The sequence below is a fragment of the Orycteropus afer genome, unplaced genomic scaffold, assembly GCF_000298275.1.
Source record: "Orycteropus afer afer isolate SDZICR_OR568_19922 unplaced genomic scaffold, OryAfe1.0 scaffold00139, whole genome shotgun sequence".
Classification (NCBI taxonomy): Eukaryota; Metazoa; Chordata; class Mammalia; order Tubulidentata; family Orycteropodidae; genus Orycteropus; species Orycteropus afer.
In genome coordinates, this window is record NW_006921726.1 from 2,032,490 (window position 1) to 2,048,460 (window position 15,971).

The 15,971-nt window shown below is 47.3% G+C and overlaps 1 protein-coding gene across 1 annotated transcript in view; it reads right to left on the minus strand.

Moving 5' to 3' along the window:
* The window catches only part of LRRC75A (leucine rich repeat containing 75A), an 81,168-nt gene that overhangs the window by 18,186 nt on the left and 47,011 nt on the right, over positions 1–15,971 (minus strand). Inside the window, exon 2 of the mRNA XM_007945597.1 lies at positions 12,110–12,238. Coding sequence (XP_007943788.1) covers positions 12,110–12,238 — 129 coding nt within the window. The remainder of the gene's footprint in view (positions 1–12,109; positions 12,239–15,971) is intronic.

Consider the following 15,971-nt stretch of genomic DNA (forward strand, 5'->3'; position numbering starts at 1 on the left):
TGGTGGATGCAATTGGGACTAGGACTCAGGACAGATGGAGGCTGGCCACAGCCATCAGCCTCTGATTATACCCTAACAATAAGAAGCCTGGGAGAACAGCAGCAGAACCAAAGAGGCAGTCAGAGGACACATGGCCAGCCAAGGGAACAGAGAGGAAAAACAGGAATGAATGGGACATCAGGTACCAAGGAGGAGGGTGGCCAGTGGGATCAGGTACCCCGAGGATTATCGGCTGGCATAGGCATAGGGAAGGGTGGCTGACGTCGACGTCAGGATGAAGGCTAACCTTGGAGGCCACAGGGAGAATGGGAAGGGACAAGAGAGATGGCAGGCTCTGAGAAGAGTTCTCCACTTCGGCTGCCCATTGGGTCACCTGATTCTTGGTCTTTTAAAGCTCCCAGGTGATTCTACTGGGAGGTGGGGTGAGAAGCCTTGGTCTAGTCCCGTTAAAGAAAAGGACCAATGGGTGGGGCCTAGGGCAGAGGTGAGAGTCAGTGTGTAAGATGAAGACACAGCCCAAACAGACCTCAGAGGACCTGACTCTTGGCCAGGTCTCAGAAGTACCCCACCTGGCCTGCCTAGGGGCAGAGAAGGCACATCTCTTCTCTGGGCTGGGCTCCTGGCCCAGCATCACTCCTGGTGATGCTGCACGTTGCTCCCATAATGCCTGCTCCAAAGCTGAGAACTCAACTGCTGGCTTTGCCTCTAACCACTTCTCAGGGTTTTTCTAAAACTTGCACCATGGATTCTCCCCTCACCCAGCTAGGCAGCTAAGCCTTAAAGTAAGAGAGGTGGAGAGGGAGGTGGCAAAAACACTCTGGCAGTGCACCGTCACCACCACAAGGGGGTAGTCACGCACAGAGTGAGACACATGATTGATCCTAGTGCTACAGATCCAGCCCATCTGAGATGGTCAGCTTCAAACACAGTGGGCCTCAGTTTCCTCATCAATAAAGCAGGAACAATATGGATACCTTGTAGTTGATGTGAGGCTAGAAGTGAAATACATGTAATGTGCTTACATAAGTGAGAGTTCCCTTCTACTTGTCTGTATTAAATAAGTCATAGCTACTATTTCTTGGCAGTTCCTGGGTAGTACTATTCATGTGCTCAGCTACTAATCAAAAGGCTGGTGGTTTGAGTCCACCCAGAGGTTCCTTGGAAGAAAGGCCTGGTAATCTGCTGAAAAAATATCAACCATTGAAATGGAATACAATCCTGCTTTGCCACATATCAGTTGCCATGAGTCAGACTTGACAACAACTGGCTTTTTATTTTTTAAATAAATAACATTTCTTGAGCATCTACTACATACATATCAGACATCTCCTCTATGCATTGCATGCATTAACTTCATTAAACTCTCACAATAATTCTATGAATCAGGTACTACTATGACCTCATTTTACAAATGAGGGAGTTGAGGCATAAAGAAGCTAAATGGATGGGAAGGCCACACACTTGCCTGGCATCAGAATCCAAACCTGGTCAGTTGGCTCCAGCTTGGCTTGAGACTGGCCCTCCTCCACAGTGCTGTGCCCTCTTGTGATAAATCTTATCTTTTTCTTAGGTTAGTTCAAAATACTTCTATCATGTATAACCAGAAAAGCCTCGAGTGAGATCATCTAATGTTTTCCTAATGCTGCCATAGTTTTTGAGGTCTCTCTAGGTTTCCCTTCTTTGGAGAGCTGAACTGACAGGGACAGGGGTATGAAGGAGTAAGGCTACTACTAACTACTACTCACTGCCACTGAGTAGATTCCAACTCATAGAGACCCCTCCTTGGGTTTCCAAAGCAGTATTACTATGGAAGTAGATTGCCCAATCTTCCTTCCAAAAAGTGACTGGTGGGTTTGAACCGCTAGCCTTCTAGTTAGCAGTCAAATGCTATTGGCACCACCACCAGAACTCCTTAAGAAGGGGAAAGAAGAAGGAAAGAGAAAGGGAGGGAGGAGGGGAAGGAAGGCTGGGGAGAAAGTGCCTTTTCTGTGTAGTTTCCACGTGGCAAGCAGCTGGCACCCCAGCTACGGAGCAGTCCCTTATGCAGTCCTGGCCTGGGCTTCCTGAGAATAGGCACTGCAGGTTATACATGTTCCCTGCACCCAACACTCAGTGGTCTGCTGGCCCCTCTTCTCTGGGAACACTCTTCTTTTCAGAGATGTGGCCCAGCAGCCCCAAGCTACCGCTGACTGGTATAAAGGGCCACCTGAGAGAGCAGAGCCAATCCAATCAGTCCTTTCCCTGGCATCTGGAATTGAGACATACCCATAGTCTCCTCAGGGGGCCTGATGTCTGACAAGTCAACTTGGGGTGGGGGGCATGGGCAGCCCCTTTTTCTATCTCATGGATTGGGAAAGAGCAGTCTGTGTGGAGAGGAAGTAGGGGACTGGAGAGTGAGGCAGTGAGGTGAAGGGAGGGGGTAGAGATGGAGAGTGAGGTGATGAGGAAGAGGGAAAGTATGGAGAAGCTTGCTGTCTTTGAGCCCTGCAACAGACCTTGGGACCTGGAGAACAGATTCTCCTCCTTGCTTGATCCAGCCTGAGTGGGGTTCTATTACTTGCAACAGAGTCCTGCACTATCCAGCAGGTTTAATGAAGTTTGTGGAATCAATTCTACAGCTCTTCCTCCATGCTTAAAGAAGGCAGGCACAGGAAGTAGGAGGACATAGCACAGGTCAGGGGCAACTGACTCACAGCAGGGTGGACCACAGGTTGAGGCAGTAGCCTCTCCAGACCTGCCCAATGGACCTGACTAGAAGCCTCAAGAATCTGTTTACAGGGCCTCTTACTGAGTTACTAGGAGAAGTGCTTGAGGAAAACCTTCAGCCCCCTCCAGGAGGGGTCACAGCTCCCATATGGCTCCACATCTCACACTGCTCATCTTGCTGACCCCAAGCATACCTTTGTATGCTTCCTCAGCTGCCTTCCACAGTGGTAACAATTTCCTGTTGCTGCTGGTCTTGGGTGTTTCAACACCCCTTGCTGATTCCCTTCAGCCTGCCCATAACTCTAGAAGGAGCGGTTTATTAGGTCTTACAAATTCACAACAGAATGTGCTGCCTGCTTCCTGCCAGGGCCCTGGCTGGTGCAGGAGGTAACGGTGAACCAGACTGACAGCATCTCTCACCCCTTGGGTGTTCATATTTTAGTGAGGGAAAACAGACAGTACATTAACAAATAAATTAGTAAGCAAGATGATTTCAGAGACCAGAAAGTGGGATGAAGAAATAAATGGGGTATGATATAGAGAAAAATAGGAGCTCTGGTGGCGTAGTACCTAAGACATTTGACTGCTAAGAGGGCTGGCCATTCAAACCCACCAGTCACACCTTGGAAGCAAGACTGGGCAATCTTACTTCTGTAGAGATAGCCTCGGAAACCCAAGGAGGCGTCACTATGAATCGAATAGATTCAACAGCAAATTTCCTCCTCCTCCTCCATAGACTAAAATCAGGAGATCGGATTTAGGCAGCTTGTCAAAGGGCTTTGAGAGGGATGGGTATGCTGAGTCTGAGTGGAGGAGAGGCGAGATCAGAGGAGGCACGTGTAGTCAGTGGAAATAGCAAAATCCGCAGGAGAGGATCTGGATGTTCTAGGAGCAGAGGAGGCCCATGTGGCTGAGCAGAGTGATCAGGGCAAGGGCAGCGGGAGCTGTGACATGAGATTCAAGCAGCCCAGCTGCTCAGGACCTGGAAGTCGCCATCAGGAGTTCACATTTTAACTACAACAGGCACCAATGAAGGATTTTAGCCAAGGTCAATATATGATCTAATTTGCCTCTAGAAAGAATTCTCTGGCTGCCCCACAGAGCATGTCAGGTGGGGAGACAAGAGTGGAAGCACTGAGTCTAGTTGGAGGAGGCTGTGGTCTGGATAAGGTGGTAGCAGTGGAGCTGGAGCGAGATAGGCAGGCGCCAGATAAATTAAGGAAACAGAATTGTGGGGCTGTGCTGACTATAGAGGACAATGTTGGTACTCTACCCATATCCCCTTGGTTCTTTTCTTTTTCTTTTAACCATTTTTGTGTCCTCCTGCCTTCTTTGGTGTGCCTTTGCCTCTAACAACCAGAATCTGTGGTTCTTCTTCTAGACTATTCTTAAAGCTGCTGGAGCTGGCTGTTGCAACCTCAGACAGACATGCCCGGGAATTTATATCACTCTAGAGAGCCCCTAAGGAGCTCCTGTGGTGTGGTTATTAAGGCATGTGGCTGCTAACCAAAAGGTTGGTGGTTCAAACCCACCAGCTGTTCCGTGGAAGAAAGATGAGGCAGTCTGCTCTCATAGAGATTTACAGCCTTGGATACCCAAAAGGAGTTGTTATGAATTGGAATCAACTCGATGGCAGTGAGTTTGATTTTGGTTTGGAGAACCCTTATAGGACTCTGAGTGGTCTAAAGTTTGGCAGTGCAAACTCACCCAGTGGCACCAAGGAAGAAAGGCCTGGCAATCTGCTTCTGTAAAGATTACAGCCAAGAAAACCCTATGGAGCAGTTCTACTCTGTAACACAGGGCTTGCTATGAGTTGACTTGGCAGTAACCAGTTCGGTTTTGGACACACATTATGAGGCAGTGGTGGGTCAGTAGTAGAATTCTCACCTTCCATGCAGGAGATCCAGGGTTCAATTCCCAGTCAATGTACCTCATGTGTAGCCACCACCTACCTGTCAGTGGAGGATTGTGTGTTGCTATAGTGCTGAACATGTTTCAGCAGAACTTCCACACTAAGATGGACTAGGAAGAAAGGCCTTGTGATCTACTTCTGAAAATCAGCCAATGAAAACCCTATAGAGGACAATGGTCTGACTCACAACCAATCACAGGGATGGTGCAGGACCAGGCAGTGTACTGTTCCATTGTGCATGGGGTCATCGTGAGTTGGGGGCTGATTCAACAGCAGGCAACAACAACAGGCAGTCCTTAACTACAAATGCAGAAGTGTGACAGCCCAGCTGCCCTGCTGGAGACAACCCTGTGCTGTAATTTACATTACACAGTCCCCCGTGGATCAGGCTTAAGCTACTCTCCCCGGATTTTGCTAGAGATTGCACAAGAGCTTGATTTTCCCTTTCCCTGACCAGGCTTCCCTTGGGGGCATGTCCTTAATAAATCACCTGCACACAAATCCTCATTTTAGGTCTGCTTTTGGGGAACCTGACCTTCAACATGAGAGTATAGCAGAGGAAGAGGAGGAAGGGGTCTCTAAAGTTTCTCACTAGACAAGTGGCGCTAATCATGGAACAAGTTTTGGGGTAGGGGTTGTTGTTGTTGTTGTTGTTAGGTGCTGTTGAGTCATTTCCGACTCATAGCGACCTCAGGCACAGCAGAACGAAACACTGCCTGATCCCGCACCAGCTCCATGAGGCCTGCTATACTTGAGCCCATCATCGCAGCCACTGTGTCAATCCAACTTGTTGAAGGCCTTCCCCTCTTTCGTTGACCCTCCACTTTACCAAGCATGACATCTTTCTCCAGGGAATGGTCCCTTCTGACAACATAACCAAAGTGGGTGAGATGAAGTCTGGCCATTCTCACTTCTAAGGAGCATTTCGGCTGCACTTCCTCCAGGACAGATCTGTTAGTTCTTTTAGCAGTCCATGGTACTTTCAGGATTCTTCGCCAGTACCACAACTCAAAAGCATCAACTCTTCTTCGGTCTTCCTTATTCATTGTCCAGCTCTCATATGCATACGAGGCGACTGGAAATACCATGGCTTGTGTCAGGTACACCTTAGTCCTCAAGGAAACATCCTTGCTCCTCAGCACTTGAAAGAGGTCCTTCATGGCTGCCATGTCCAGTGCTACACGTCGTCTAAAGTTCTGACTGCTGCTTCCATTGGCATCGATCGTAGAACCAAGCAACGTGAATTCTTTGACAAACTCAATCTTTTCTCCATTTATCATGATGCTGCTTATTGGTCCAGTTGTGAGGATTTTTGTTTTCTTTATATTGAGACATAATCCATAATGCAGACTGTATTCTTCAATCTTCATCAGTAAGTGCCTCAAGTCATCCTCACTTTCAGCAAGCAAAGTTGTATCGTCTGTGTATCTCAGGTTGTTAATGATTCTTCCAAACCTGATGCCATGTTTTTCTTCATTTAGTCCAGATTCTCGGATTATTTGCTCAGCATATAGATTGAATAAGTGTGGAGAAAGAATACAACCCTGACACACTCCCTTCTTGATTTTAAACCATGTAGGGTTCCCTTGTTCCATTCGAATGACAGCCTCCTGGTCAATGTACAGGTTCCTCATGAGTACAATCAAGTGTTTGGGAATTCCCATTCTTCTTAATGTGATCCATAATTTGTCATGATCCACACAATCAGATGCCTTTGCATAGTCAATAAAACACAAGCAAACAGCTTTCTGGTATTCTTTGCCTTGAGCCAAGATCCATCTGACAGCAGCTATGATATCCCTTGTTCCACATCCACTTCTGAATCCAGCTTGCACCTCTGGAAGTTCTCTGTCAATACACTGCTGCAACTGTTTTTGAATTATCTTCAGTAAGATCCTACTTGCATGTGATATTAATGATATTGTTTGATAATTTCCACATTCTGTGGGATCACCTTTCTTTGGAAGGGGTACAAATATGGATCTCTTCCAGTCAGTTGGCCGGGTAGCTGTCTTCCAAATCTCTTGGCATAACCAAGTGAATGCTTCCAGTGGGGCATCCGTTTGTTGAAATATTTCAATGGGTATTCCGTCAATTCCCGGAGCCTTGTTCTTCGCCAATTCCTTCATTGCAGCTTCAACTTCCTCTTTCAGTACCACTGGTTTTAGATTATGCCACCTCCTGAAATGGATGAAGATCGACCAGTTCTTTTTGGTACAGTGACTCTGTGTATCCCTTCCATCTTCTTTTGATGTTTCCTGCATCATTCAATATTTTGCCTATAGAATCTTTCAATATTGCAACTCGAGGCTTAAATTTTTCCCTCAATTCCTTCAGCTTGAGAAATGCTGAGCATTTCCTTCACTTTTGGTTTTCTAACTCCAGGTCTTTGCACATTTCATTATAGTAATTGGCTTTGTCTTCTCGAGCTGCTCTTTGAAATCTTCAGTTCGGTTCTTTTATCTTGTCATTTCTTCCATTTGCTTTAGCTACTCACTGCTCAATGGCAAGTTTCTCTTCTGTCATCCATTTTGGTCTTCTCTTCTTTTGTTGTCTTTTTAGTGACCTCTTGCTTTCTTCATGGATGATGTTCTTGATATCATCCCACAACTCTTCGGGTTTTTGGTCACTGGTATTCAATGCATCAAATCTATTCTTTAGACGGTCTCTAAATTCAGGAGGCATATATTCAAAGTCATATTTTCCCTCTCTTGGACTTGTTTTAATTGTCTTAAACTTCAAGTTGAACTTGCATATGAGCAGTTGATGGTCTGCTCCACAATCAGTTCCTGGCCTGGTTTTGGCTGAAGATATTGAGCTTTCCCATCGCCTCTTGCCACAGATGTAGTCAATCTGATTCCTGTGTGTTCCATCTGGTGAAGTCCATGTGTACAGCCGCCATTTGTGCTATTGAAAAAAGGTGTTTGCAATGAACAAGTCATTGGTCTTGCAAAATTCTATCATGCCATCTATCACCTGTTAATTCTATCACCAAGGCCAAATTTTCCAACTACTGGTGATTCTTCTTTGTTTCTAACTTTCACATTCCAGTCACCAGTGATAATACATCCTGATTGCATGTTCAGTCAATTTCAGACTGCAGAGTTGATAAAAATCTTCAATTTCCTCATCTTTGGCTTTGGTGGTTGGTGCATAAATTTGAATAATATTCGTATTAATGGGTGTTTCTGTAGGCATATGGATATTACCCTATCACTGACAGCATTGTACTTCAGGACAGATCTTGAAACATCCTTTGTGATTATGAATGCCACGCCATTCCTCTTCAAACTGTCATTCCCAGCATAGTAGATCATATGGTTGTTTGATTCAAAATGGCCAAAACCAGTCCATTTCAGCTCACTAATGCCTAGAATATCACTCTTTATGCATTCCATTTCATTTATGACAACTTCCAAGTTTCTTAGATTCATACTTTGTACATTCCATGTTCCGGTGATTAAAGGATGTTTGCAGCTGTTTTTCCTCAATTTGAGTGGTGCCACATCAGGAAATAGAGGTCTCGAAAGCTTTCTCTTATCTATATGAGTAAAGCTGGCTTTACTCTGATGATGCAGAGGGGTAGGGATAGGGTTAGGGGAATAAATTTAGGCACTTTGTGAGTAGGACGTCACTGTGGGACATCCCAGTGGAAATGTCAAGGAGAGGGGTGATTATAGATGTGGAAGCTGGGCTGCAGAAATAGATTTGGGATCAACACACAGTCATGGGGCAGGATGGGGTTTCACTTGGTTCTCCTTCCTGGGGCAGGCATGTGTCTACGCCTTTCTAGGGCCTTGGCTCATACCTGGCTGGGATACAGAAGAGGGTTTTGGGTAGGTAGAGATAATGCTAAGAGGTAGCCATCTCAGCCTCGGGAAGGCTTACTTATGTTCTAGATGCTTCATCATGAGGTTGGACCAGCCTGGACCATCATGAGGTTCTTCCCCTCTCATAGCTGATGGAGACACTCTTGACAGGTGATCCCCTCATAGCTGATGGTCTTGACACCTCTGTATACCATTTCCATGCCCACAGCCTGGGTCCATATAAAATCCTCAAATGCAAAGAGCTAAGGGCAGGACATCCTGGTCAGCACTGTACCAGCTCAGGTAACTGGGTGGGTGGAGGGGCTGCCCTATCAACTCTATCTGCCCCTGCCTCAACCATAGTTGGGAGAGTCCTTCAAAAGAACCTCTCCTGCCAAGAGGCCCCAGACTCTCAGCAGTGCTGACCGCATTGGTTGGTTGGCTCTGGAAATCTGGGTTGGGACAGCTTACTGTTTTCTAAGACAATGGCAGGCACTCACTATTAGTTGTTGCCTGGCTTCTGGCCACACATTCTGGGGCTTTACATCAGGGTGGATTATCTTATAAACAAGGTAAGTACAGGCTTGCTTGTTCTAATTTACTAATCTGTAGTGAACAATTTCACATGGGTTTCACACAGATGTGGTTAAAAAAAAAGTCAAACTGTTTACTAAAGATTAATAAGTAAGCACAAGTAAGCCCGTGTTTACCTTGCTTATTGGGTACTCCGTGCCCTCTTCACATGGATTATCTGACTGAGAGTGGAAGAAAATGAAGTTCTGACATTTAAGTGATCAAGATAGGCTGCCCCCTGGTGACTACCCAGGCATGTTTGGGGCCCACTTGGTAACCCCTGTGCTGGGTGAGAAAGAGGCTGTGAAGGCCAGGGGCTGGACCACTAGACCACACAGTGCTCAACAGTACTAAGGCCAGGGAGTACACAGGAAGAGGGGCCTGTGTGGGGACAGCCTGGATGCCCTGCACTCCTCCTCCTATGTTGGTCTCACTTCAGGGAGGCCTGGATGGAACCCAGAGTGTAAGCACTGGGGGTGTGTCCTGGCTAGGATGTGTGGATGCCAAATCCCCAATGCTCCAAACAGGCTGGCTTAAGCCCTTTCTCTAGACTCCAGGGTTCTGTGAGACCTCTCTCCTGCCCAGTGCTACCCTTCATCTTGTAGTAGGTGTCAGGAACCCTGGTCCCTGGTCCCACACCCTCTCCTGGCTTGCTGTCCTACCCCCTCTGAGTGGCAGTTTCCAGCTGATTGGGGTATCCCATGGTCTGTCAGGGCTCTGGATACTTCAGCCTTGCCTGGAAGATTGGCAGAAGACTCCTCATCAGGAACCACAAACAGGGAGCAGGATCCAGGGCCCTTTGGCATGCAGAGACCCCGTGGCAGACAGCACCTCCCTCACCTCTTCCCTTCTGGTATCCCACCTCAGCAGGAGCAGAGTGAGTGCTATTACAGGGGACCTAGGTGAGGTTTCCCCTGTTCCTGGTACCCCTCACACTCAGCTCTGCACTGCTTTGGGAAGAAAGGACTCAAATGAGAAGTTGCTCTGGAGGTAACATATATCTTCCTCCCACTAAGTGAGGATCAGGAATGGTGAGTGACAGCACCTTGGGCAAGTATGGGGTCTACCTATGTTCCAGGAATCCTCCCCTTAAGGGAACAAGGGGCAACCCCAAAAAAATAACTACAACAACCAACTCATTACTGTTAAGTCAATTCAGACTCATAGCAACCCCTCCTTGGGTTTCTGAGGCAGTAATTCTATGGAACTAGATTGCCCAGTCTTCCTGCCGATGAGTGGCTGGTGGGTTTGAACCACCAGCCTTCTGGTTAGCAGTCAAATGCCTTAGGCACTATGCCAAGGAGCCCTCTAATCCCTGCCTGGAATGCAAGGAAGGCTTGGGGCAACAGGACCCCAGGACCTACCTCTCTCAGCCCAGTCCTGGTCCTGACTCCTGGAGCTGATGTAAGCAGTCAATTATGCCCTGGCCTGTGCGTCTCTTGCCTGTGCCCCTCTCCCACCTGTAGGCAAGTAGGTTCTTGCCTGGAAAAAGCTGAGTGTAGTCCTTGCACGGGGTCCTTACAGGTCCACCTGGGAGCTCATGGTACTTTTGTACTTCCCCAGGCTAGACCAGGGGACAGTGTGGATGAGCAGCAAGTGGGGCTAAGCTCCAGTGGGTGCCAGTGGCTCCTGGTACTAGCTTATCTTCTCCAGGGCTTGGGGTTCCCAGTTCACTAACTTTCATTGCTACTGCCTCTTACACTCCCATATTTGAGCCCAGCAGCATCTCACCAGCACTGAGCAGAGGCAGAGGCACCACTGCCACCTGGCCTGCCTGCCCCTGCCCACTCAGTCCCCAGTCCCCCATAGGTGGCACCCCCCACCCTGAGTCTTGATACCTAGGACATGACCCCAGGCAGCCCCAGAAGCCATAGAGAAGTGCCAGGACAAAGCCATAGATGGAGGCTTTCCAAGGCCCCAGCTCCCTGAGAGACTGAGTGCAAGACTGTGCCCAGGCCAAAAGAAGGGCAGGCTGGGTGAACCATCTCCTCACTCTTATCCTGGATCCTACTCTGAAAGGTGGAGCTCCCCTCTTGTACCCCCAATTCCTGCTTGGCTTCTTACCACGGAGAGATAGAAGGGAAGGAACACTGGCTCTCCCCTCCTCCCTCAGGGTCCAGATGCATAGCCCTGGCTAAGCCAGTATGGCACCCAACAAGGCCTTAGATCCAGCAGGAATAGAGGTAGATTCTCCCAAGAAGAAGGGGCTGAGCTGCAACAGTGGAGCTTGGAGAACCCTGGGCTCTTCCTTGAGCACGTGCCCTCCAATGGGAAACAAATGCCCCTATCTCCCAGTACACAGCCTGTGCCTGTAAGTATACTTGTAAGTGTGCTTGCTCCCTAGCCCTGAGGTCTCAAAGCCCAATCCTACAGTGCCAGGCAGGAAATGAACATGAGGGAAGAGGGTGGGTATAAAACGATACTCATCCTTAGAGTTGGAGACAACCAGGAGTGGTGGGCTTGGAGGCAAACTGGAGAGTACCTTCTGGACTTACATGATTTCTTTGTGCAAGTAAGAAAAAGGTGCACACAGTCCTGTACACAGCTCGTGGCCTGCATCTTAACTACTCTCTTCCACCTCCCTATTTGTAGTTCTTTGTGCAGTTAACAATCTGTATAACTCTATATGGTGGCCCTGGCCCTACATAACACAGGTAGCCATGCAGCTCTAGCCTTCATGTTGCTAGAGCTTCCAGTTCTTCAAGCTGAATATTGGGATGATGCAAAAAATCCTGAATTTTAAACATTAGAAGTAAACTCAGATTCAACACAGGCAGTTTGCTTTCGCAAAGATCTACAGCCTTGGAAATCCTACGGGGGCAGTTGTATACTGTCCTATAGAGTCACTATGAGTTGAAATCAACTCAAGGGCAGTGGCTTTGGCTTTTTTTTTTTTTTTTTTTTGATGGGACAAATGAAGCCTGTCTGTGTTGCTGGTACCAAGGTGCAGTTGTTGCCACAAATGCCCAGCCTCAGCACAGGGAGGAGGCTCGTACCCTTAGCCTGGCAGCATCTATCAGCCCCCTCAGGTGCTGAGCTATTCTGCCTAGAAGGGCACCCACCTCACACCCACGGGGACCTGGCTGGCCCAGACCAGTGGCCACCCTACCGGCTTGGGGCAATGGATGTAGCGTGCCAGGCTGATGATTAGGTCATGTGTGATGGGGTCCACCAGGTTCCGGAAGCTGGCATAGCGATACAGCACATCGTCCAGTGAGGTCGACTCCATGCCCAGGTCCTACAATAGCAAAGGAATGCCAGGTCAGGGGTGGCAACTCCACCAGCTCTCGAGCCCTCAACTCAATACCCTCTGCTCAGCCCCGACCATGGGGGTGGACCAGCTTCTCCTAAGCCCTGGCAAGGGAGGAGCCCCACCTTCAAAGAGGCTTCCCAACCTGCAAGGAAACTTCTACATGTCCCTCTACATGTCTCTCTCTTTCAGGGGCCCCAACCAAGGGAGAGGAGGAACCAGCATCTGTAGGATCCACTGAGACATGCCTTTGGGTTTGTGGACACCTCCCAGTAGTAGAGCCCCCCAGCATCCCTGAGGATGAGACAAAGGATAGATGGCTTTGGCACCACTGTCTGCTCAGGGGCAAAATTTTGGAAACAAGACATAGAGCAAAATTCCCCTGCCTGTGTGACAGGGCAATTTATTGATGTTTCTTTGTGCCTTCTTCTTGTTATTGGTTATTTTTGCTGCTCCTTTTGTAGAAGAAGACCCATCTTCACTGTTCCTTTGCCTTGGGGGTTTTTGAAATGTAGGGTTGAAAGGGGAAGTTGTCAGGCACCCAGAAGAAAATCCACCAAACCAAAAAAACCCAAATCCATGGGTAGTGTGCCCACCACCATGTATAGGGTTAGCAGACAGTGTTTTTACATGTGTATTTGTATGCACTGTAAGAATGTCCAGGTATATAGTAGAACAGACAAGTGGCAATGCTGTGGTGGCTTCTTGGCACAGCCAGCTACCTAGAGGGTGTGAGTAGTTGGACCTGTGGGCTCGGGACCATGGTTGCAGGGGACATGAAGCCCAATAGGCATAACATACTACACAAAAATATCATTCTACATCCTGCTCTGGTGAGTAGCGACTGGGCTCTTACTGCAAGTGGCCATCTAAATGCAATGATGGGTTTCTCCTCGTCCAGAGCAAAGAAGAACGAAGAAAACCAAAGATGTATAGAAACAATTCGTCCAAGGGACTGGTTGTTATTGTTGTTATGTGCTGTCAAGTTGGCCCCAACTCATAGTAACCCTTCTTGGGTTTCCAAGGCAGTATCACTACAGAAGTAGATTGCCCCATCTTCTTTCCGAGGAGTGGCTGGTGGGTTTGAACCGCCAACCTTCTGGTTAGCAGTCAAGTGCCTTAGGCACTATGTAGACCATGCAATCCTCGGCCTATATGACCATGAGATGAGGAAAACTAGATGATGCCTGACTACCACTGTCAACCACTTGGAGGAGGACTGGTGCATGAGATCCTGGATAGAGTGGGAGAGTGATGTGGAACAAAACTCAAAAATCATAAAAACCTGGTGTGCTGGTCTGATAGAACCTGGTGAGATGCCTGAGACTATGGCCCCTAGCCACCCTTCAGGTCTGGAATTGAACTCACTCCAGTGGCTTCCAGCCAAACAACAGACAGGCATATGGAATGAACATTCACATCAGGTAGATACACTCCTTGGAGTGATCAATCATGGGAGAACAGAAGGGCAGTGTTTGTACAGGGAGACAGCTCAGGAGGCGGGAGTGCGAGGGAGGGAAGGACATAGGGAAGAGGTAACTATAGGGAGGAAGTAAGAAGGGAGCTGTTGAATTGTGGAGAATTGTGGTCAATGTCATGAGACAAAATGTGTATGAACTGAGGTATGGAAAATGAATTTTCTCTGTAAACTTTCACCCAAATCATAATAAAAACCATATATATAATATATATGATGTACAACATCCTTAGCTATTAGGGATGGAAATCAAAAGCACAAGGAGATCTACCACCTCATCCTCATTGGAATGGCAATGATCAAAAAACCTGAAAACAACAGGTGTTGGCAAGATTGTGGAGAAACTGGAACCTTCATCCATTGGTAGTAGGAGTGTAATATGGTGCAGCCACTATAGAGAATAGTTTGGTGTTTTCTCAAAAAGTTGAACACAGAATTACCATATGGCCCAGCAAACCCAATCCTAGGTATGTGCTCAGAAGAAGTGACAGCAGGAACACAAGCAGAAACTTGTCCATCAATGCTCATTGTAGCACTTTTCACAATAGCCAAAAGGTAGAAACAACTGAAATGTCCATCAACAGATGGGTGGATAAACAAAATGCAGTACATGCACACAGAGGAATACAACTCAGCCATAAAAAGAAAGGAAGGCCTGATGCATGCCACAACATGGTTGAACCTGGAAAACATCATGCTGAGTGACATAAGCCAGTCACAGAAGGACAGGTACTGTATGATCTCACATATATGAAACAAGCAAATATATAGTAACCAAAGATTATCAGCAGTATCCGATTACCCAATAAGCAAGGTAAGCATGGGCTTACTTGGGCTCACTTACTAATCTATGGTGAACAATTTCACATTTTTTTCACCACACCAAAGATTGTACTTCTAGGTATGGCTGGCATCTGTCTCTCTCCCAATCCCACAGCACTTTCCTATACAATTAAAGCCTCTATTCAAATTTTCAAAAAAACAAAAACAAAAAAACCCAAATCCATTGTCACTGAGTCAATTCTGACTCATACTGACCCTACAGGACACAGCAGAAATGCCCCATAGGCTTTCTGAGACTGTAAATCTTCATGGAAGGAGACTGTCTCATTTTTCTCCCCTGGAGTGGCTGGTGGGTTAGAACTACCAAATGCTTTAACCACTATATCACCACAGATCCTCTGAAACTCCACCAGGGCTCCCCAATAAAGGTTACTAAGTGGGGTCCTCCTACAGAAAGGGGGAGGATGGAGGTGAGAGCTGCTGAGGGGTGGTGGGGGCAGAAACCACTGGAGCAAAGGCTTCTCAAGCCTGAGGGAGGGCATCTCAGCATCTCACTACATGCTGAGAGCCCTGGCTGTGAGCCTCTGCAGAGACCCCTGCCCACTAGCAACAGACCTCATGGACTTGGCCAAGAGCAGTGACCAGTGTACATTAGAACCCAAGAGCCCTCTGCTAAGTATTCTGGATGCATCTGACCCTAAGATTCTTGTATAACCCCAGGGAAAGCTGCCCCCCCCCAATAACACAATTTCCCACCAACCAAGAGGGTGGAAGCTTGAAACAGAATGACCAGCTTTAGATGAGTCCCTGGGCAGTGCAAACGGTAGCACACTGAGCTACTAACCAAAAGGTTGGAAGTTCAAGTCCATCAAGAGGTGCTTCAGATAAAAGACCTGACAATCTGCTCCTGAAAAATCAGCCATTAAAAACCCTACAGAACTCAGTTCTACTCTGACACATAGTGGATCACCATGAGTTGGTATTGATTTGACAACAACTGCACCAGATCTACGTTAGAAAAGTAAACAAACATGATTTTCCTACCCTAGAGTGTATGGGGTTTGAGAAAAGAGAGGTGTGTCCACTTTATTTTGCAAATAGAGGGTATGTATTTAGTCTAAAACTACATACCCTCTATATGCAACTATATGCAAAAGAAAGTGGGCACACCTTCTCTCTTTTCTCAAACCCCATATCCTCCCTTGCCCTCCCCCAATTTCTGTCACCCTTGGCTTTGGCTCCTGCCCTAGCTTGGTGGCTGGCATAGACTGGCAGTGATTTCAGCATTTCTCAAACTGAAAGAACTGAAGAAAAAATTTAAGCCTCGAGTTGCAATATTGAGAGATTCTATGGGCAAAATATTGAATGAGGCAGGAAACATCAAGAGAAGATGGCAGGAATACACAGAGTCACTGTACCAAAAAGAACTGATCGATCTTCATCCATTTCAGGAAGTGGCAT